Source organism: Anarrhichthys ocellatus, unplaced genomic scaffold (assembly GCF_004355925.1).
Source record: "Anarrhichthys ocellatus isolate YVR2014 unplaced genomic scaffold, GSC_Weel_1.0 scaffold146, whole genome shotgun sequence".
Taxonomy (NCBI): domain Eukaryota; kingdom Metazoa; phylum Chordata; class Actinopteri; order Perciformes; family Anarhichadidae; genus Anarrhichthys; species Anarrhichthys ocellatus.
Window position 1 is genome coordinate 333,371 of NW_022280176.1, and position 23,638 is coordinate 357,008.

Genomic DNA, 23,638 nt, shown 5'->3' on the forward strand with positions numbered 1-23,638 from the left:
AAAAAAAAAAAAAGAGAAACAGCTCTTAATCTTAGGTTGTAATTACCTCTGGCCAGCACTGTAATTAGGAAATGAGCCTTGAACCAGATCTTGCTGGGCAAGAGCAAAGCAAGGGTGCGCACGCACGCACGCACGCACACACACACACACACACACACACACACACACACACACACACACACACACACACACACACACACACACACACACACACACACACACACACACACACACACACAGTTTGGCCCAAACCAGAAGTGGGAAAGACAGTTTGAGAGGAAGGTCAAATATTGAACCGCCGAGATTAACATTAATGTTTTACTGAATATGGATCGAATGATAAGACGGCAGAGTAAATATGTGAGGTGTGTACCTGCGGGTCAGTGTGTGTCCACTCGCCCTCAGGTCACGGACTGTCTGAGACCTCGTTCATCACAGAGTGGTGACATTCACACACACACTCTCATGTAGGCACATCGTACATACAAGCTGGCACGTACGCGCGGAGCCGCTTTCTCGCATTACATCAGTAGACATTGGGAGTTCTCTCGTCCCCTTTTGCTTCATGTCTATTTCCGTCGCAGCCAGCGACACAAATATTGTTGTTATCTGCTGCTGTCCGCACCTTGAGAGAGCAAGAGGCAGCGCGCGAGAGAGAAATCTGTGCACGTGTATGTGCAAATGTGATCATCCGAATGCCACTGTGTGCATCAGTGCCAAATCTCAATCACTCAACACTGAAATCAACAACAATGGTGCCTCGTGTCACAGCTTGTCACTGGTGTACAAATTCAGCATACGAGAAGCACGTGAAATATCAAGCAAGGCAACACACCTACAGCTGAACAGGAAGCGTTTCTCTGGTTATCCCAACAGTCATCTGCAGGTTTAGGGTTTGGACTGAAGCTGTAATTTGTACAAATTGCTGACAGTTGTACATGATGCCACTACAAAGTGGTTCAAACATGGAGACCAGATTAGATGGGGGGGGGGGGAAGGGGAGTGACACAGAGAGAAAAAGAGAAACGGAAGAGGAGAAGGGTGAGGCAATATTTATGTTTAACAGATGAACACAGAGGAAGAAAGAAAATTACAGTGAAGAGAAAAAGTAAGGGAATGACAAAAACAGCTCCTTTAAAAGAGAATACATATACAAGTAAACAAATAATGGTGAAAAGTGAGAAAATAAGAGGTACTACCAGTGATTTGGAAGTGTGCAGTCTATACAAATTAAAGTGTCTCGTGGAAAGATGTGGAGAAGGCGGCCTACCAAGAGGGGAATATTGTTGTCGGCAGTTTTGTCTTTTACGGTCACTCACGAAGCTTAGTGGCGAAGATGATTTGAATCTATTTTGAGTGGCGAGTTCCACTCTGTGAGCTAAATATTTACAGTGCAGTCAAGGGATTGTCTGAGAGGGAGACACAGTGACCCTCGGGAGACTGACCGCGCACGAGAGGGTTCAGCGCACCAGAGTCCTCAAAACAGTAGTTACTCACAGAAGATCGGCAGTAACCCCTGACAAGCGTGCATCGTTTGTGTTTACCAGTGAAACGTATGCGAACAATCCAAAACTGGGCACACACACACACACACACACACACAAAACAAAGCATGCACAGAAGCCTCTTTGCAGCAAAGCGAAACTCCCACAGACAAATAAACACACGGATGCAGAGAGCAGCAAAGGCCTCGCAGTAGGTCAGCGGGCCACACCGAGCCGCGGCACATTATTCTCAGACGTAAGCACCGCAAGCTGCACGGTGACTCAGAGATGGTATATGTAGCGTGAGGTGATGTTTCAGGTGTTACACAATCATGTAGAACATGTGGTTTGTTCGTCACGCTGTTTTTTCTTTTGTTTGACTCAGAGCTTAGGTATATCAAGTATGACTTGAAAACACTACTTAGTGGAACTGGAAGAGTGAGTCTAGCGTCGCTAGTATGAATAGAGATGCTATATGTGCGTAATTATCTCAGAAACTGTTTAATGACAGTGCCTTCAATCAACTTTATGAACATTGTAAAAGAAGTGTGGGGAGCTGCTCTTGGCGAAACGTCTCCCGCTAATAAAACAGCTATCAAGTGGTCACTTTGAGTTTCCCAAAAACCGATACGCAAGCGTGATCCAATAACCGCGCTCAAAAATAACGTTCAATACTAGTTAATACTGTATTCATTCAAAGCAACAAACAAACGGGCGCACGCACAAACCACTCCGGTCACAGTTAATGAGGCGCTAATCAATTAAAAACACACAGACAGTGTGGTCAATTTGGGCCTTGCCCGCTGACATCACATACAATTAAAGCTGGTGTTGGCTTTTATTGGAGAACTGAGGGCCTGTCTTTGTCTTAAACGCACACAAACACACACACTTAATCAAAACAGTTGAGGTTAAGCACAGGCAAAGGAAATCAGAGAAGTAAAAATGTTATCTGTGCCACACACACACACGCACACACACACACACACACACACACTCTCGGGCCGTGGCTGATGCGCTGATATCACAGCACAAGGAGCTGACAGAGTGGAGAGTGGTCGGCCTGCATTCTTCCTCTTCCCGCTCTGTCATTCTCTTGTGCTGCCACACGGCCAGCCAGCACTCAGCACGCTCCCGCACACAGCTGGAATCCAACCAATTAACAGGCAAAAAACGTCCTGTTTTGCTTGCGAACAATGCGTGACGGGGGGGGGTGGGGTACCCACTGTATGGCTAACAGGTACAAATGTTGCGTTGTTTCCAAGGAAGGAAGAGCCGAAACCGAGAAAAGTGGAGCGAGAGTAGAGGAGGAAGCTTCTTCACTGGGTGAGTGAAGCCATTACTTAAATCTGACATTATGAATGAGCTTTAGCCGGGTACCGGAATACTAACCTCCTGTTAACTTGAGGGAGCAGTTGTTCATTGTAATATAAAACAAACAAACAAAGACAAACGGAAGCAAAGACAAACCTCATAATAATACACTCCTTTGAATATTTGCATATAAACCCAAATCACACGCTGTAGGCGGTCCTTATTGTGTTAACTGTAACACCCCGCTTCCTCAACAGGGTCCTTTCACACAACTCTGAGCCTTCTGAACAAGACTGGCAGGAGAACAAGAGCAGCTCTCTTCACTCACACTCACACACACACACACACACACACACACACACACACACACACACGGCATTTAATAGATACAGGGAGGCTGTGTAGGGTTGCAGACTGAGGGGAAAGGAAAAAGAGAAGTTTGGAGTTCTCTCACTCAGTATGAGGTCCCACTAAGTGTTTCTGTTAGAAATGGTATTCTTAAACTTTGCCTGTTTCACATTCCCAGAACGTTGTTAGAACAATAAAAAAACTAAACTAATAACCGTCCTATATGTGCCGGGGTTATCGCCTGTTATCGCGTTTTGCGGTGAAAACTGTCGCTCTGATTTTCTTTTCTATACTTCAAACCCCCTCACCCTCAATCCTGCCTCATTCCTGTGTTGTGCTAGTTGTCAATGAGCTGTGACAGGAAGTGTGTGTGTGTGCGCTTGTAAAGACACACACACACACATAGCGCAGGACAAGACCGTAGCCTCGGCCCTCTGGACGCACACCGCTACTCTCGCTAATTGCCTTACAGCTCCTGCACGCCTCTCTGAGCTGCCCCGTCGTCCTCAGGGGAAACCAGAGAAGAGAGCAGTGGAGGTGCGCAGTTCTTATCCCGAGGTTGAGGTTCAGGAATTTGCTTATAGTGCTGTAGATTATTTGCTGTACATCCAATTCTTCAATGCTAAAATAAACAGTTTCTGCCTTGATCCTTTAAGTTTCAACATCAGAGCCGGTACCGATGAATTGAAGCCATTCCTGCGCGTGGTTTACCTGCATTTCGCTGCCACACCTAATGCATGTATGTTTGAGCATGCAGTAATATACGAGTGCGTGCACGATACGAGGCTGCGAAGCGCTGTTAGCGGTCTGTGTTTCCCATTAATGCGACTTGTAGCTGCGTGTGTTAAAACATCCAGACATGAAGTTGAGTTACAGCATAAACACAACTTCTCCCACTCAGTCGACACCACGGCGAGCATGTGTAATTGTTGGTTAATATAGTCGATATTTTTTTTCCTAAAAACAAAGATGGAAGAGCAAACAAGGGTGCAATGCAGATACTCAAACACACACAGACTCATTGACATCAGAACACACACACACACACACACACACACAAGCAGATCAGTGAACACACACAGGTACGCATTGTTCTGCGTGTTACAGGTCAGCTCAGGAATCCACTGTATTCCGCTAATGACGCGTATGAACGGATGTGAAAGCTAACAAACTGCTCTTTATATAGACAAATTGCCATTCACTGTTACAATAACAAAGCATCATTCATTGCCCCCTCTCTCTCTCTCTCTCTCTCTCTCTCTGTGTGGCAGTCTGACAGGTCATCTCAGGTTCTCTATTTATGACAGTGTGACTGACTCACCCATAGGGCACAGACATACAGACACAAATCCTGTACACTGAAGGCTTAAATCTCCCTCTCACAAGACCACCAAGAGACCTTCTTTTGCTAAACTCAATGAACGGGCTTAAGCAGGCGTCAGGGTGAAGGGCCCTTTAAAGGACCAGTGGTTTGCATGTTTATCCCGTTTACTAGAGATCACATGTACTTCACATCTCAGTTAATTATTTAGCTAACCATGCTGCTGTGTTGTTTTTTTATTTGAATGTTTCTTTCTATCATCCAAGGCATTCATAGGTTTCCATTGACTTTCCATACAGTATGGAAATCTATTTACAGACTGTTGAAACTTAGTCGTAAACACAAAGTCTGCATCGTTTTCTGAAAAGTCTTAACTGTTGTTACGACGAGGTGATTCAAATCAAACTGAACTCAACCTGCATCCCCGCACAGTGACAATGTGACGAACAGATAAATCCAAACCTGTTCTGTGTGATGGATTACTCTGTCATACTCTGTCTCTAAGGTGTGGGAATTAGAAGGAGTCCATTGTCATTTTGATGGTCTTCTAAGAACTGCACAATTAATTCCTCAGTGTGCATTCGGTAGATTTAAGCCTGAGGGGAAGAGGGCTGACTTATTTATTCCTCCACCTCTGTCACTACCCTCCTCTCCCTCCTTCTCCCTCTCACCTCGTCTGTGCTGGGTATGAGGAATCTCCTGGCAGTGAGCACCTGCTGCAGGCAATTGTGGAGTTGAGGGTCAACGTTGTCTTAATAGACTGTTGCTGACTGATGTCTTCACACTCGCTGTGATAGTAGGGCTCACTCGTTCAGTCAGAGGCGTACGCATGTCAATGTCACAATCAAACTATACGGATGAAAGACTGATTTTGGCCTTGGATATCAGACTTCCTTAAGCTCACAGTGGAAAATGAGAATTTAATTCAATCTTATAGGAAGTATATAAAAGTTCTCCAGCTATGGAAAAGATATGACCACATTATTCAAATCAGATGTGTGTCTAAGTAGCCACTTTGAATACCTAGAAGACAATCACACTGTGGTAGCAAAGTCTTGGTACAGGAGGTAAAGGCAGGGCAACCCGAGGCCATGCAGGAGAGTCATGTCGGGGTTGGGGGCCGGGGATCTGTGCTGCCTGACTGCTGGTTTGCCAGCCAGCGCTGGCGCTGTACCAACACAGGCAACCGTTTCACAATGAATGCATTTGTGGCATCCTAATCAGCAGCAGCGATCTTCATTTCACATTTACCTTGTATGTGTGGCGCATTTTTATTAGATGGAAAAAAAGCCTCCAGGCCAGAATGACAAGAAAAATCACAAACGGTAACTCTTAGAAAAGGTCGGGGTGTGAAGTTAGGGGGCCTGAAAAACAGGTAGCGCTGCACAATGCCTGCCTTTAAAATAGAGGCTGCGGAAAAAAAGTTAATGCGGAAAGTTACACTTATGCCAAGTTCACTTCTCTCCATATCGCCCAGAGCTACTTTCAACCATTAAACAATGGACTACCAAACTGGTTATGAGTAATAGTGAACAATAGCCAATAAAGCACTCGCAAATGTCAATCAGTTTATCAATAAATCACTTGCCTCCTTCCTCTAACCTGGCATAGTAATCATCTTCCATGTTTTATTGCCTTAGACTTGGCTAAATGTGGAAGTTTATTTTCTGTCGGGCCTTAATATAACCCTTCTGTGCCAATGAGCTGTGAGTTTGTATGCGTCATTTCCAAGACTAGAAGTTTCTACGCTGAAGGTAAATAAGTTGCATGTTTACCTGTTCGCACGGGCGCTGCACTACATTTCTGTTTACCGTTCCATTACTTTAGCCTCGGGCTCCTCACAAGGTCCTCCGCCTAATGAACACTTTGGCAGCTACATAGCTGCCATGAGGCCCTGCGGGGCTGTTCACCAGATTCCAGTCATAACCTTGCCAGCTACACGACCAAATTTGAGAGAGAGCAAAGGGGTGAGCAGAGGGAGCAAGGGGAAGACGAAGTGACGAGGCAAAGAATCTTAGAAGTAATTGTGCGATGTGTCTAACAAGAATGGCACCTGTTAGCTGTACAAGTGTTTCGTGTGCATGTTCACCGCCAACAATTTGACTGAATCAGAATCGGTCGAGGCCTATTTGACTTGTTGGAGGCCAGAGGCTCAGATAAGTATGCATGCGAGTGTAAGTGGAAAGATGATCCGGATGCAGAGACAACACGAGTAGACAGGTTGAGGGATCGCGTGTGCGAGTGTCTCCTCGGCGAGTGCGTGCGACACTGTTTGTCTAAGAAGGCTAGTCAGCCTGGCTGTCAGCCGCTCCTAGTCAGTCAGTGTGCCTGCCTGCCGCCTGACACACACCCTCTGATTTAGCAGAGCTCCATTTTGAACTCTTACACAGGGGCGGTGGCGACAAAGGACAAAGGCAAAAAAAAAAAAAAGCGGCAACATCCAGCGTGGTCCATCCCTTGATCTTCTGTATAAAAGACCAAAAGAAGGATAGTTCAAGCCTTCTGTCCAAAGACGTCCTGACAATGAGGGAAAGACCTTTTTATCTGTGATATAAAAAAGGTAATAAATTAAGTGGCCAGGTGACAGACAAACATTGCAGTCATGTTGGAACTGGAAATGAATGTCAATAGGGGTAGTCAAAGTGTGCGCATCACTCCGGGCTTGTGGCTGAGTGACAAAACTGGTCGGCCCAGCCGCTTCTAACCGCAAGTGCACGCACACACACACACACACACACACACAGCACAAACATCGCCCAGTAGTCCCCGCTCGAGGCCAGGCTCTCTCGGGCGTATTTGGAGAGACCAGCTGGCTTTGGGTGTCCCTATAACAGGAGGACAAAGCTCTGGACAACACTGGACATGAATGCACAAGACGAGGCCTGGAGAGAGTCCAGCTTTGTGACACTAGGATGACGTATTTACCGTTTCCTGGTGATGTTGTCCTTTTTGGACTCATCAGGCTGTTACTACTGCAGTGGTGTTGTTTGCTGCTGTGTCTGGGAGAGGGGTGACGATGAACAGAGAAAGAGAGCGAGACGGAGAGAAGGCACAGAGTTGTTGTTTGGGACCGATTCAAGCCAGGTCGAAAGGTAGACTCAGCAGAGTAGTAGACGACATAAAGGAGGCACCGGATTGACAAAAGTTGTGCAAACACCACAGTAAAGTCATAAAACAGATGAAGGCCCATGCTCCGACATCCTTTGTGTCTGTGTAATGTGAGAGTCCTGTGGTTAAGATCTCAGACAGATTGGATGCGACTGTGACCTCAATGGCCATCTGTCCCGAGAGGCCACAGGGCAGGGTGCCGCGATAAAAGACGAGTGTCAGTGTTGAGACATCCCTCAGTGGGCAAAACAAGAGGACACTGTGTGCAAACCCGAGAGAGCAGAGAAGAAGAGAGCCTCCCCTCATGTGTGCCTTTATAAAAAATAAAACGGGAGGAATAAAAGGAAAAGGTCTCGCCTGCTCCGAGGCGGAGGCGTGCAGCCGGCTGAGGCTGAAGCTTTGGGCGCAGGTCGCATCTTTTACTCCGACACGCTCCAGAGGTTTTGAGTTTCATGTTGCCCCGGAGGAGCGGAGAAAGCACCTGTTGTGGAGACGAGGATCAGCAGGCTTCAGGTGTACGCTGTGTGTAATCGGAGCTGGGTGTGCGCCCCGTGTCGAACAGGGCCCGTTATCTGTGTCGTCTGGGCCGCGGTTACAACAGAAGACACAGAATGCTGAGCGGCAGTGGAAACATTTATCTGAGTCTGACCTCTGACCTCAAGGAGTCGCTCTCTGCCTCACAGGCTTCGTTGTCCTTTGGACTGATGCTATCTGACCAGAGGAATGACTGCCTTTTGGGTTCCTTTCTTCTTTGTATGTTAAGATTAACGTTCTATTTTAAAAATCAAACAAAAAGTTCTTCAGCACAAAACGGAATCGCACGATATAACTACCGGCGTGGATCAGAAAACCAAACACAGAGTTGCCCCGTATCCCTCCTATAGTGCAACAAATATACATTGTTTTTGAGAAGTTTTACTATTTCACTACCCTCCCATTGACCCCTGGACTGTATATTATGCTCTCCTTCAAGTCCCCCAGCTGCAGGCTCTAATGGTAAGGCTTCACACTGTCCTCATGAGCAGGCCTGGTTAAAAGCATAAATCCTGAGATGAAAAGGGCCGCCTTTCACACCAAGAAGAAGCTGTTTTCCCAACTCATTTAGACGTGTGGAGTGTACGGAGCAAAAAGCGTCGAACGAGGGAAGGCATAACAAAAAAAATAAAGTCTGTAACGAGGAGGTAGCCCGACAGGGACCTGCCTTCTGGTTAAGTTGCCGACTAAAACAACAACAACCCTTTGATATCAGTCAGCACTGACACAGATGGATGCGACTATTACAGGCTCTTCTCTTGTGGCCAGGCTGAAATCAGTTGGAAAGCTTTGTTTGTGCAGAAAATTGTAAATCTATTATGGCCGCTAATTTCCCTTCATACCACTACAAAGCATACCAATGATATCATGGCTTCAAGATGAGTATTGCCAGGGACAAACATGAAACTATCAGCCCTCTTTAATTCCACATGTCCTCTTCTCTCCTGCCTATGTCTGTAATCTGACCTCGATGCAAGAGCACATTTAACAGAGTATATTTTAGAATACCCGCTCTCCTTTTTAGAAAGGCTACTACCGGCATTATGTATGTTTTATGCAGCCCAGCCTTGATGTTAAGACACCGAATCTGTTGCTCGTCTTTTCACAAATTTGAGCATCTTAGATATATCTAAGCTCTAAAATAGACAGATGCAGCTTACCTTGACAGGACTAAGTTACAAAAGAAAATAGCCATTAGCTGTTGCGTGACCAGATTTATTTTTCCGTATAAATAAAAGTAAAATAAATCTACATTCCTACTATGCTGCCCCGAAATGGAAAACCTAGAACGAGGATTAGGCAAACACGCTTCCATCTTCAAACATGGCTTCCTTTCTGATCAGACATATTCCGTTTGCTCATGTTACATAGTTTTACCAACAGGTACAACAGTAATGGAGCACTGCGATAGAGTGACAATTAGCACATACCTGTGACAAATACTTCACAGCGTTACATGCATACCGACCGACTTACATTAACATAGCTGGCATTTTCAAAGTCATAGTTTCGTTACGCGTTTCCTGCACAAACATGCTCCCTTCTCTCTCCTGTGCTACTTCCTAAGTAATCCTAAAATATCCGACACAACTCTTGTTTCACCGTCCCAACTCTCTCTTTGACCCCTTTGTCATGTTGACGGATAACCCACACACGGGACTGGTGATAACGAGGTCCAGCTTTGGAAGGGACATTGCTGACAGTAGACAGGGATTGGGATGTGGAAGTGTGTGTTAGGAGGAGTAGTCCTCTGTCTTCTCATCGGGCCAGGGATTGGAAACGGGGCGAATACAGAGGGGGGACGTGGGATTTTGTTTTGGCTGCCAAAGTTATCATTTACAACCATTGTGTATGAATGTCCCTGTGCTACTGTGGTAAATCTGCACGAGGAGCTGCTGTAGTAGTATATTTTAGTAGTGCGTCACAGTGAAATGAACCCCAAGACCTACAACACCGTAGATCATACTCTAATGCACATACCACAAGTATTGTTCCTTTCACAGATCAAGTCCCAGAAGAGAAGGGGCCTCTTTGATGGGAGTATGCACTCTGTAGTGTGCAGCCTTATCCCCTTACTGTGACTTGGCTTGGTGCCCCCCCCCCCCGTAGTCTCTGCTGAATTATGCAAGTGCACAGTGACCTGCCGCTCCTGCACACCCACACACACACACACACTGCAGTTTTCTTCCTCCTCTTGCAACCTTCATTGCCCCTCAGTGTTGGCCTTCAGCTCTGAAGATAAGGGCTCTTGACGCTTGGCCTGCCGGGATTTAATTGCTGAAGCCCACTTCACCCTCGCAAAGCCGGGCCTTATCCACCTCTCCACCCCCGGTGCCCCTGCTGACAGAAACCTGCTTTTGTCTGCACTGTTCCCCTGCTTTTCTTTTCTTCTCCTACTCATCTTCAAAAGAAAGAAAAGCAGGATAAGAAGTGAGCCGAGGGAGAGGGGAAAATGCTTTTCTTCCCCCCCCCCACTTCTTATCGCCTCTTTAATTTTTCTTTTCAAGGGGCTGTATTTCACTCAGTGTTGCGCAAAGACGTTCCCATGCTTCTTTCTTCATTTTCTCTTTACCGGTACTGCCCCCGATGTGATTCCACGCACTCATCAGCCAACACGTTTTATTCTAATACAACCCACAAAACTTCGACTCATGCATTAAGAAAACAGAGATGCAAGAAGAATTGTTAGTTAGCAGATCTGGTCACAAAGATTTGAACGCCCAGCAAAGGGATCATTTATCCAATCCATCGTCTGTTTATAAACCCTGAGAGACTCCCTGTTATTCTCTGAATGCCAAGCTAGTGAGATAGACAAACTCACTTTTTCTAACTCAGCTGCTGCCGGTCTCAGGAATGTCTCAACAAGCGCAGGGGAGCAAAAAGGAAATTACAACTCAAGAGAGGAGGAGGAGGAAGGCAAGGAGGGAGAGGGGGGCATTCCTCCTTATGCATGATGACAAGCCTGTCTTTCTGCTGTCTCTCTCTCTCTCTCTCTCTCTCCGGGCCCTCCACCTGCACACACTTCAAAACACTAAAGCCTCACAGCCACATACTGTGGATCCAAACTGTAGTGACGCCACAATTGTACCTTATCTTACCCCCTGATAAGACCTGCACAAGTCACTCCTCTCCAGAAAGAAAGAAAACAGGAGACTATTACCTCGCAAGCTACGGTGTTATCTGTGATCTGGCAGTATTCACTGACTGAACCCCTCCCCATCCACCACAGTTTCTCCTCCGCTGGGTTATCAGATCTGCTTGGCCCAGTTTGGAATGAGGCACACTCAAATGAACACTGTGCCCCGGGGATCTACGTTAGAATCACCACGTTGAGTCTGTAAGGAAAATACTCTATTTTTATCTCGCTCTCCTCTCATGGCTGCCTTGATGTTGTATGTTCTGGCACCGAAACCCTCATAGTCGTCTCTGGCACGGATATAATGTACCAAAGTCAAGTTTCTCCATCTCCGGAAGGAATGAGATTGGATTCTTTTGGTGTTTGTTCTAAACAGGCAGCCTTTAACAAAGTATGGGTACTGCATACACACTGCATGTGCACTGCAGCCATGCTTTCTATCATCTTCATTACCGAGCTCTGTACTGAGACCTGTCTTTTCTACGCAACTCATTTTAAAACATTTTGGCTTTCTTTTAGAAATCAGGGTTCCAAATTGGTTCTTCCTGAAGGGCTGAGGTTCTACCCAGAACCATTTGCTTCTGGGTTTTCAAGGGTTCTTTGTAAGACTAAAGGTTCCATTAAGAACCCTTTTTTTAAAAAGCACAGGTGTTAAAAAGGAATGCCCACAACCCCAGAAACCATGATTGTGGTCTATGATTGTTGTGGGCTGCCTTGCACCACATCGACCCTGGTCCTTTAGAAGCATCATGAGGAACCCTGGGTGGGTTCTAGATGAAACCCTTGGAATATGAGAAGACTCCAGGTAAAAACCCCTGGGAGGGTTCTTATTGCGCTTAGAAGGTAGAAAGGTTCCGGATAGAACCTCCAGTGAGGGTTCTGGGTGGGACAACACACCACAGAGGGGTTTTCCGTAGAGGTTCTGGGTAAAACAGATTCCTCTAAGAACCAAAACAAAAGCCGAAGAACCCTATATGGCTCTAGCAAGTACCTTTTATTGAGAGTGGAAGAACACGTTATTAATGATTACCACAGTTAAAATGTTCTTACCTTGGCCACTGAGGCATGACTCAAAACATCTTTAAAATTCTGTAGATGTAACTACCGTTGAAGTGAATTTCTCCGTGTGTGTAAATTATGGGATAGCTGCAACCCTTTACCTCCGCTGCCCATTCAGCTGTAGCCGACAGCAAGCTGTGGCCGTCAGATGTTATTGGTTTTTTTCTGGACAAGACTTTCCATAAACAATTAGCGGGTCCAACTTTTCTGCATGACTGCCAAAGGTCCGGTAGTTTTTCAGTGCCGTCAGTAGGCGCTGACTCTGGAAAGTAGTTAGCTGCTTTGTTAAATCAAGCCTCGAGGCTCGAGTAGGGTCATGTTATTGACGCCTGGCTGCACAGAATGACATGTCTGCCCTGTCTGAAAGAGTTATCTGAATAATAAGAGTGAGGTGTTGGCAGTGGGTTTCAGGGGAATGCCATGACTACCTTTAGTTTATACACTGGAGAAAGAAAAATAAGACATCAGGGAATCTTTCCAAGGAGGAGCAGAAAGAAAAGTATGCTGAAGGAGCAGGAAAATACATGCCATAGCTGTGGTGTGAGGAGATGATACCCTTCCGTCGCCTCAACCCCCTCAAAAAAAAAACCTTCATCTCCTCTCCAAGTTCTGACATTTGAGGCAGTGATGTTTTTGGGAAAGAAAATGTCTCATTAAACAGACTGAGTGACAGGAAATTAATTGTAAAAAGGATACATTATTTAAGTTGGCAGCAGCTCTGAAGCTACTGTAACACACGTAGATAAGTAGAGTTTTCTCTATTAACAGGGGACAGACTAAGCAGGCATTGATGCCAATAGTTAAATGAAACACAACTACATACATTTTGAAATAAATAAGATTTGCATATAGGAAAGACAATTAGACAGAGGGACAAAAATATGTGCATTTATTTCCAACATGTATGAACACACTCACAAACAAACAAGAACTGTATTTCTACAGCCTGGTTCAATGTTTGTATATCTAATAGATGCAAGAGTGCAAATTATATATATGTGAATGCTGTAACTTTAACGGAAAAGAACACGAAATGAGGAACATGAAATGTCTGAAACAATTTCTTTGACATATCTTGTGTAATGGGTCATAACCCCTAGGTAAAGCGGTGCAAGAACAGCATGTTCCCTGAGCAAAACTGTAAGTCACACATACTTGGCTTTTCATTCAGGTATTTGTGCAGTAAAGACATCAACAATCGCACCATTCAAAGGCCTAGGGCATAAGCTCCCTCAAGCATTCAAGTCGAAAAACATACAGTGGGGGCGTCATAAATGTTCAAAATGTTTGGAGACAACTTTTTACTCCCCTTGCCTCCAATCAATAAACAGATTATGACATTAACTAATGAGATTATGACATTAACTAAAGTAATAACAGGACACCAGGGGAATATTGGGTGTATTTGGGTGCCTCTGGTTCAGGATTACGGACAAAGAAGTGCTTTCTATTGACTCCCTGAAAAGTATGAAAAAGAGACGAGACAAAACAGCGGTCTGAAGAAGAGAAATGGTTAACAGATAGACATGTTGCCTCTTTCCCCCAAGGCCATCTCATTAGATAGCAGAAGATGATAAACTGCCATGCAGACTCTTGTCAGCAACTATTTTCTTCTTTATCTCCCCTCATTCCCCTGTCCTTTCCATCATCCCCTCCCTCCTTTTCGAATACTGAGTTGTTGACGCTCTATTAGGGCGTTTGTTTTGGAAGGCTCGGGTTCAGGTGAAATGGGCTTAAATCACAGTAACATACATCCTGATGATCGACAGTACTCTTTTCGGTTTCTGTGCATTTCATCCAGAATTAGAGAAGCTTGTCTGGCAAGCAGCAGCACCGGCCGTCAGTCTACGTAATGACAACATAAAAAGCGTGTTATTTATATGGCGTCTATGGTTAGAGAAGCAGCTTCGGCGTATCGGTGAAGCGACTCTCCGAGTTTAGAACGCCACAAAGTAAATCATCCACAGATGCGTGGCCACATGCAGCACGTCATACATACAGCCAAACAAAGTTGACACGGTATGGATGTATGAAACGGGAGAGAAAAGAGCAGTGTTTACGGTGAATCATTGAGAGGGCGTGTGCTTTTCACTGTTTCAGTGGCTCTGGAGGGACAGAAAAATGCTCAGAGCCACTCTGTTTTCACTTTGATATCTCAGAAACGAAGCATGTTGGATTTGTTCGTTGCTGCTCTGTGCCTTTTTGTTTCATAGGCTATGAAGTCTGTCATAGACATAGGGAGAACGGTTCACTGTGAGCCCACTACAACCACAGTGTGTGCAGTAAATAGCAGTGGGTGGGCGGCTTACAAATATACATTTTTTTATTTAGCTCCAACACATATTGTCATATATATGCATGTGTGGCTGTGGTCGTGCAAACACGCCTAGAAATCTGTAGGATCATTAGAAACAACAGTTTTGGCATGACACAATACTATCTATTACACAGATTATTCCAGGAAGAATCTGGCACTCCTTTAGCCAGAAAAGCGTGGCAAGATGCCACTATGTCAACTTTTCCCAGAATTTAGTAGAAAACTCCCTGGGACGCCTGATGTCCCGGCTACAGCCCTATTGTTTGAGAGACCTTGTGACAAAAGACTGACTTTGATCACTGGCTATGCAGAGTTAAAGCTTTGATAGTAATCTCACTCTTTGAAACGCATTAAAAGCCACAAAGTGAATCAATAGCTGACCTAATATTGTTTTACAAACTATAGACTATAGGGAGAACATTTAGATTGTAAAAGAAGTTCAACATTATGCTGCATCTGTTCCACATTGCTTTGTCTAACAGCTGAATGCTCCTAAACTCAAACGTGACCCGAGCAATATAATGTTTACTACTGTTGTGTCCTGTTTATAATCTGTCAGCATTTACTATATATTTCTCTGGATGATTGTGCAGGTAATTGACAGATTATGTGCTCTCTTGTTATAGGCTGAGCATGGAGAGAGAAAGAGTCTGCACCATGAAGATCTTCCTCACTCCACTGATGCCCTTTCTACTCTTCCTCATTATTCCTGATGGCACCTGGTCCAGTGACTGCCCAGAGGACTGCGCCTGTTCCACGCCAGACTCCATCTTGTGTTTCCAGAGACGCTCCTCTACCATTCCCAAGGAAGTAGACCCATCCACAAAAAGTCTCTACCTCTTTGCCAATGGCATTGAGGGCTTGACAACTGAGGACTTTGATGGCCTGGAAAACCTGGAGATGCTGGACCTCAGTCAGAACAAATTGACTGAACTTGCTGATAGGGTGTTTGAACCTTTGACCTCTTTGAGAAACCTGGACCTGTCATCCAACCAGATCACCCACATTTCAGAGGAATGCTTCCAGGGTATGGTACTGCTTGAGCGCCTTTATTTGTATGGTAATCATATCGAGACCATCCACCATGATGCCTTTAATGGCTTGGAGTACCTTCTGGAACTCAAACTGCAGGGCAACCAGCTGACATCCCTGCCTGCTCTCTCAATGCCACGACTACTGCTGCTGGACCTTCGTTTTAATGTCTTACCCACCTTGGGTCCTTCAGATCTCCAGACCCCAAACCTTGAGTCGCTGAAATTGGGTGGTGTGGGGCTCATCAGCCTGAATAAGGAGCTCATACGTAGTCTAAAGAACCTCCACGAACTGGACATCTCAGGAAACCAACTTGAGTCCTTTCCCTCAGCGCTAAAGGAGACCCACCTGATTCACCTCAACCTGGCTGGGAACCCGATGGGCCCTCTTAAGGTTCAGGACCTGCAGAACCTTGGAGAGCTGCAGACTTTGGACATTAGCAGCCTCAGTTTGCAGGGCCTTCCTGATGAGTTCACTCATCTCTTACCCCACCTGAGAAAGCTAACAGTTGCAGAAAACCCCTTCAACTGTCTCTGTACCTTAGCATGGTTCCCAAGATGGCTAAGAGCCCAGAGCATCACCCTGGACAGAACAGAGGAGACCCGCTGCCATTTCCCACCTATCAATGCTGGAAAGGTATTGGAAAGACTGGAGCACAGGGATTTTGGCTGTCCTACTACAACTACAGTCACCACTAGTACAGTCAAAACTACCACTACCCTGCCTGTTCCTGTCACTACCTTCCCGATTACCACTAGAGCTATTTTAGTCCCCAGGGCCAGTGACAACCCCACAGACAAAGATGACTCTCCCTTGCCCCCTGTCCCTGCATCCCCCAGTAGCAGCAGTATGGACCCAGGCGAGGAGCAGCATTTCTGTCCCCCTCACACCTGTCTGAATGGGGGTACTTGTCGGTTGGACCAGCATGGTCAGGTAGAATGTACCTGTCCACATGGCACCTCTGGCATGTATTGTGAATTCCAAAACCATCACCCGCCTTCACCACCGGAAGCTGACGTCCCCATGGCAACTGTCAGTGTGGATGCACCAGACATCAGCTCACATCAAGCAACCACAACCTCAATCCTGCTGGACCTCCACCGCTACATTGAAATGCGGCCTCACATCCGTGGAATCCGCCTAACCTATCGTAATCTCTCTGGGCCAGACCGCAGGCCGATTCAACTCAGCCTGCCGGCATCCTTCCCAGAGTACATACTCAGAGGCCTGCAGCCCAACTCCACATACACGGTGTGTGCCAGTCCTTTAGGTACCCCTAGTGGCACGGACAGTGTCTGCACTGAAGCCCGTACGGTTGCTGAAAGTGTCAGCAACCGTCGTCAACAGATTGACGACCAGAGGCTGACAACTATGCTGGTGCCTGCAATTGCCATCTTGCTACTGCTGGTACTCATAGCAATAGCAGTGGGAGTGGTATGCTATCTTCGCAAGAAAAGGGCCAAGGGCCACCTGGAGCTAGACTGTGAGCCCTCCCAGCTAGAGTTGGATGGAGTGAAGGCTGGTTTGGACATCGGGGCATTGCCTCAGAAACAGCCCCAACCCATGGCCCCTGAACCTGCTGTTCAGAATGGCAACTTGGAGTATGAGGTGTTGCTACTACAGGATCACTGTACATCAAATAACAATATGACTTCACACAAGCCCTCCTACTTTTGACACCTGGCTTCGACTAATCAGACCTAAAGGAGGATTTTTTTTATTCTTCATCTCTGTTTTCCACACTGGTGAAATACAGAGAGCAGCAAATGCAGTTGTGAAAGTGGAGGACACAGTATCGACCAGGCAAACATAAAAGGAGAAACTGGACATATATTTAACTCAATGCCCTCGGGTTGTCTTAAGTAGACTTTAAACATGTTCAAAAACCTTGGTTTGGACTTCAAAAAGCATTGTTCTGCTTCAATAATATTGCCTCACTCACATTGCCGGAATGGCAACCTCTCAGCTCCCATGCTGTGATGCTGGGACTGATGCTGTGTTGTGATTGGCTGAGACCTAGGGTTAAGGGTCATGGCGACCTCAGGCCCTCCTTTATCTGTTCAGAAAGGAGAGTGCACTGAAATGGGGTTGTGTTGCCCTTTCCCCGTCACGACAGCCCAACTAAACACTATATCAGCAATTGTTGTTGCTGCATGTTGTAACTCCTCAGCACTACCCCAAAGGGATCGGTGCTTGCTGTGAATGACCTTTAAGACACCAAATGAAGTTATGCAGAGAAAATAGCTGATGCTTGTATTCTTTATTTGGCTTTAAACTATTTTTGTTTTTGTATGTATGTTTTTTTATACCTGTGTCTTTGTTATTTTGTATTGTGCAACATTATGACTGTTAACAGCCCTCTATAGTCTCCCCCCCCCACACACACACACACTTCTTGTGACTAACAGACAAAACAGCAGATTAAAATCTTTGAAGATTAAAACTCGTTTGGTACCAGCAAAGTCAATCAAAGGGCTTTACCCCCAGAATGTCAGACAGGCTAAGTAGATGTGAGTCTGGACAGACTCTAGACTAAATCCCCCTTCTCGATTCTGAAGCCCTCAGTCTGCTTTGCCACCACAAAGGGAGAAGGTAAGCGGGATTACAAAAGGTACAGAGGGAAGCAGTTGAATGAACCCCTTCTGTTTGGTTGCTGCACTAAACTCCATACAGTTTGTAGCTTGCCTTAATTACAGTAAGCACTCAAATCACTATACAGCAAAAGAACTTTAGAGACTTTATTTATTATATATTTACTGCAAGGGGAAACTCAGTTTTATCCCGGAACTACAATTCATGTACATCATGCTACTTGGCCTGGCCCACAACAAGCAAAGCAAATAGTGGTTGAGTATTGTGTTTCCCTTGAGTAAGTGAGTTTCGCTCACTTACACCTAACAAGACTATGTCCATGAGAGGTGCAGACTTCTTTACAATGTTGTGTAGAGGACAATGAGACTTGCAAAGAGGGAGATCTACAGGAAGGTTATTATGCAGACACAGAGTGCTGAGATCCAAATCTGTGAATATCGGGCAAAGAAGGACTCAAAGTAACTATTTGTGTGTGTGTGTGTGTGTGTGTGTGTGTGTGTGTGTGTGTGTGTGTGTGTGTGTGTGTGAGAATGAATGCGTGTAGATCTGTCAACTTCAGTGATAATGCAAGTACGTGTTCCGTCTTGTGCAAAGACCTGCAGACATCGAGTTACTATCAGTTACCCTCTCTATCTGCCCGCATGTCAAAGAGTACTTTAAGCCCCAAACAACTCTACCTATAAGCAAACACACCAAAGACACATCTGTGAATGTCAGTAACGTTACCTACCTACAGTATTCCCAGTGCACAATTAACAGTTCCCTGCCAACATGTCTTTATAACACACACAAACAAATGCAACTGGAATAATTGTTTGTCAAATAGAATACATTGAAGATAACAAATTATTTTCGATGTGATTGTTCATTTTTCCCCTGTTTATTTTGGGAAGCTCTTTGTTGTCATTCATTCTTTTTTTTTAAAATTTTGTGAACTTATTTGTACAAGTGGAAAGAGCGATATTATCATTAAATGAATATCCAAAAATAAAAAGGGTTAAGTTGTCTTTTTTTGTAGTTTCCACCTTTTTGCTTGTAAGAGGAAGGATTAGATTGACAGGCAACAGATGGGATTATGTTTGTCATTAACTTCCCTTTCCTTTTAAGCCATCACTCAACGGCGCGAGGGGAGAGATCACAGGAGGGGGGAGTCCAAGAAAGAGAGAAGGGAACAAAAGGTACAAAGTGTAGGTGTAATTATGCTGGATCTCAACCACACATAAGTCAGTCTGTGTGTGCGTCTGTGTGTACATGTGCTTGTGTATTTGTGCTTAGTACATTTCAATAGTGGTACAGTGCCAAACATCAACATGGACATTCATGCGAGTGTATGTCAGACTCCCTCTTTAATGTCTGTTTTGTTATTGCGCTGTACAGAGTCTACAGACTGGTTGTTCTTTCAGCTAAATGATGTCAGCATGCCAACATGCTCACAATGCCAACATGCTGATGTTAATCAGGTATAATGTTTACACAGGCGGCAACTTCTGATCAGTGCCTTAAACTGGCATTCTTACGAATGAACAGCAGGGGTTGTGAAGTCTATGAAAAAATTACTACTTCTCACTTCATTTTATTACCTCAGTTAACATTCTAAACATGTTTATAGTCTCAATCAGTAGATTAAAGTCCCCTTCAATACAACGTGATGTTCATTTCGTAAAACATGGTACCATTTAGAGTAAAATAGACCATAACGCAGGGTATGCTTTAGGGCACAGCTACCTTGTGATTGACAGTTTGAAACCACTCTGTTGTCCTTGTTTTCGTCTTAAAACCTGAACCCCACCCTCTCCTGTCACTACTTACTGCAAAAAAAAACACGATGACATCAGCCAAAATCCAAGATGGCGAGGGACAAAATGTCGAATTCGAAGCTTCAAGACGGCAGCCAACAAACCAATGGGTGACGTCACAGTGACCACGTCCACTTCTTTTATCCAGTCTATGCATGCACACCATCATAATATAGCATGTTAGCATGTTGATGGATGCTAATTAGCAATAAACACAAAGTACAGCTGAAGGGGAGAATGTCATCAGTTCTTTAGTTATTTGGCCATAAACTAAAAAACCATGCCGCTAGCATGGGTAAATATTGTTAAAATCATCCATCCCCAATTTCCAAGGTGATTAATAATGAATGTGTAAGTATTTGATTCTCTTTGCTACATTCAACAGTGCACCACCATCCTAAAGACTGCAATGTGTGCTTTCAATGGACAATAGGAATTCTTCCATGCCAGCAGTGAGCTGAAGGCAAAATGGAAATAAAGATTATGATTGAAAACACTTGTTAAGGTTGTAGTTATATTTAACCATTGAAAATGACTCAGTGGTCTCAGCCTAATAAGTGAGCATTGTTTGCAAACCCGCCCAATAAATAGGCTGACCACCCATGCGTTTTGTAGGAAGGATGCTGGGTAGGGGATTGATGCTGCATGCACGCACGTACACCCACAAACAAACAAACGCATGCATGTACTGGCCTATAGCTGGGAGCTGTTGTGCAAGGTCCCATGTTTACAACACAAACCCATAAAACAGCACCACTCCTGGCATGGAGGCCCTATTATAATCAACTTGCTCAGAGAGAGCAAACTTCCTAGTGACATAAAAAGGAGAAACCTCCTGGGGGGGTCAATACGTTTAAACGTCTTTGTCCTTCCTCCACTGTTTTAAAGGAACAGCGTGTAGCATTTGGTGGATCGATTTGGCCGAAATATAATATAATATTATCAAGTATGTTTCCTTTAGTGTACAATCGCCTGGAAATAAGATTCGCTGTGTATCCGTTACCTTAGAATGAGCCGTTTGTATACACATACGCTCTAGAAAGGGCCTGGAGAAGTTTCAGTTGGTTACAATATGCAACCTTACTGCTACATGTCGCCAGATCCTACACACTAGACCTTGAACCTTGATGCGTCCTGAACTTTTAAAATAATAAAAACATATTTGTTTAAGTTGTAAAGGAATGATTCCCGTTTCAGCCTCTCATCTGAATAAAATGGAAGGAGTCCGTCTGTATGTATGTATGTCCTTCAAGTCTCCGACAACTGTTCAACTGATCTATACGTAAATAATGGATACACTGGGTGGACTCCATGTAAAAGGACTGATAGGATACGTAGATGACGTCAGATAATAATAATAATACCTGCAGCTGAAAGAATGCATCCATGTCTCTTGTCTTTCTCTCTGGACAGGCATCTGCAAATGGTCATGTATGTAAATAAGAAAAGGAGAACAGAGCGTGTGTGTGTGTGTGTGTGTGTGTGTGTGTGTGTCTGTTTCTCTCCTTTCCTTCCATAAAACAGTCCCTCTTTTCTTTCCCTGGCTTTAAGAGAAACCTGGTCCCTGGATGAGGTCCAACTTTTACACTCGCACTCAGCCTGCGCTGCTCAAAGCCCCTATTGTAGTTTCAAGGGACTTTTTTTCACAATCATCAACCCCCCCCCAAAAAAATTCCACACGGAATTATTTCTAAGTAAATATTTTTTCACTCCCCTCCTTTCTGTCTCTCTCTCTTACTCTCTATTTTTAAGTTTCTCAACTTCAGAGCGGCTAGAATGCAGCCAAGGACAATGTGTTAAAGCAGCAGGTGATGTGGGTGCAAGTAGCTTTTGTATTTGCTCTGCATTTCCCAATATCTTATTCAAATGACTTTGTTTTTTTTCTGCCTCTCTGTTTTCCCATCTTCCAAATATCCCTCCGGCCCTTTCAGCACAGCTGACCCCCCAGTAACCTCAAGCCATCTCTCCAAAATCAGCCAAGAATATTTACAGTCAGCAGTTGGGAGCATGAAATAAACTCTTCGAAAATCACAAGATGAAGTATTGAAGTGGTCATAAACTACAAAAAAAAAGAGAAGAAAAAGAAGTTTCAAAATTCCTCCCAACACAAATAATAATTTGAAATCTCAAGCTTTTATTCTCTTATTCAGTTACTGTGATGTTGCTACGTGCTAACCAACAAGCGCCGGGGAGTTTAAAAGAGGGAATTGAAGCAACAGAGAGTAGAAGAGTAGAGACGGAAAAGAAGAGCTGAGCAGAGAAAACACACCACCACTTTGTTTTTGGAACCTGGTTTCTCTGGCTCCAGTTCTTTGGCCCTCTGCTTGTTTCCCTATACAGCACTCACTCCAACTCTCCTGCCCCACATCCCACCTTCCCTCCCTCTACATCTTTCTGAAGCACTAATAACAGTCCTGTCATGCATACAGGCTGCCAGTCCGTGCCAGCAGATGGCCCAGATGCTGCTCTGACAAAAAGCAGTGTGCAGAAAGCGGAGAAGTGAGGGAGAAAGAAAAACAGGAAAAAAAAGAAGTAAAAAGGAAGAATTTGAATTTGGTTAGTTCTTGGCGCCGTACGTTAGCAGGCACACATGCAATTCATTTCAAGTGCTGTTTAATAGATTAGTAGATATAAAAACAAACTGCAGTGTGATTTCACTAGTGCAAATATTTTCTTCCATCCCAGGCTTGTCATTTGTGTCTTTTTCACTCATTGTCTCCGCCCCTCAGTAGAATATCGACTGACCCGCCTCATTATCATTTCATACTGGAATCGGACGATGTAAGCTGGCAGGTAATTAATGTATAATCGGAGCGAATCAGGGTCATACATTAGTGTGAATATGGCTCTATGCAGGGCCGGCCTTTGGCCTAAGCAAAATACAGTATAGGCAACTGCCTTGGGCCACGTTCAATCGAGGGAGGCGCTGATATGTGCATTTGGTTGCGTTCCTGAGGCTGCATCCAAGAATGAGGATATCAGTTTAGAGTTTAACAACCGCTGTAGAGCAACCTGGTCCCAACTCAAGATCAAAAAACTTCATCCTAAAGACTGTTCTGTCTCTTCATCTTGCAGTTTCACTTGTCTGTGGAGAACAGTGCAGTGTTCTCTCTACTGTAAAACGACTGTTTGTGTCTTCATACTCACTGACCCCTTCATCCACATTTTACTGAACCTGCTGTAAATTAAAAGTATTTTAGGACCCCAAAGACAAATATGATTTAGTGCCACAAAAAGGCTTAGTGTGTTACTGTATGTTTATAGAAGTAGAAAGAAAGCCGAGCTTCACAAGCACACGGTGTTGAAAGACTCAATGCAAAATATAAACATCAAATGGGGAAACTTGAAATGGAGAGCGATTATCCAGCCAATGCTGTAAGATAAGAAGGAGAGGATGGAAAGAATTAGACGAAATTAAAGAGGTGGAGCGATGATGAAGTGCGAGAGGAGAGGGAGGTGGAGGGACGCCGTTACTGGCTGAGTCCAAGCGGGGCCACATTGGCTTACCCGTCTTTGGAAATGGGTAGTGGAGATGTTGAGTGAGTTTGTTTGTGTGTGTGTGTGTGTGTGTGTGTGTGTGTGTGTGTGTGTGTGTGT

At 44.8% G+C, this 23,638-nt stretch overlaps 2 protein-coding genes across 6 annotated transcripts in view; one reads left to right on the forward strand and one right to left on the reverse strand.

The window, feature by feature from the left end:
- Positions 1-19,121, forward strand: part of vasnb (vasorin b) — a 23,388-nt gene extending 4,267 nt beyond the window's left edge. The window contains exons 2-3 of one of the 3 annotated variants that reach the window (XM_031877733.1): positions 2,750-2,810; positions 15,248-19,121. In XM_031877733.1, the coding sequence (XP_031733593.1) occupies positions 15,255-17,330 (2,076 nt within the window). In that variant the 5' untranslated portion in view covers positions 2,750-2,810; positions 15,248-15,254 and the 3' untranslated portion in view covers positions 17,331-19,121. Of the gene's footprint in view, positions 1-1,037; positions 2,811-15,247 lie in introns of those variants that run through there. The other 2 variants (XM_031877730.1, XM_031877731.1) reach the window with 2 other exon arrangements.
- Positions 1-23,638, reverse strand: part of LOC116400080 (mitochondrial import inner membrane translocase subunit tim16-like) — a 98,099-nt gene that overhangs the window by 32,487 nt on the left and 41,974 nt on the right. The gene's annotated exons all lie outside the window — the stretch shown is intronic.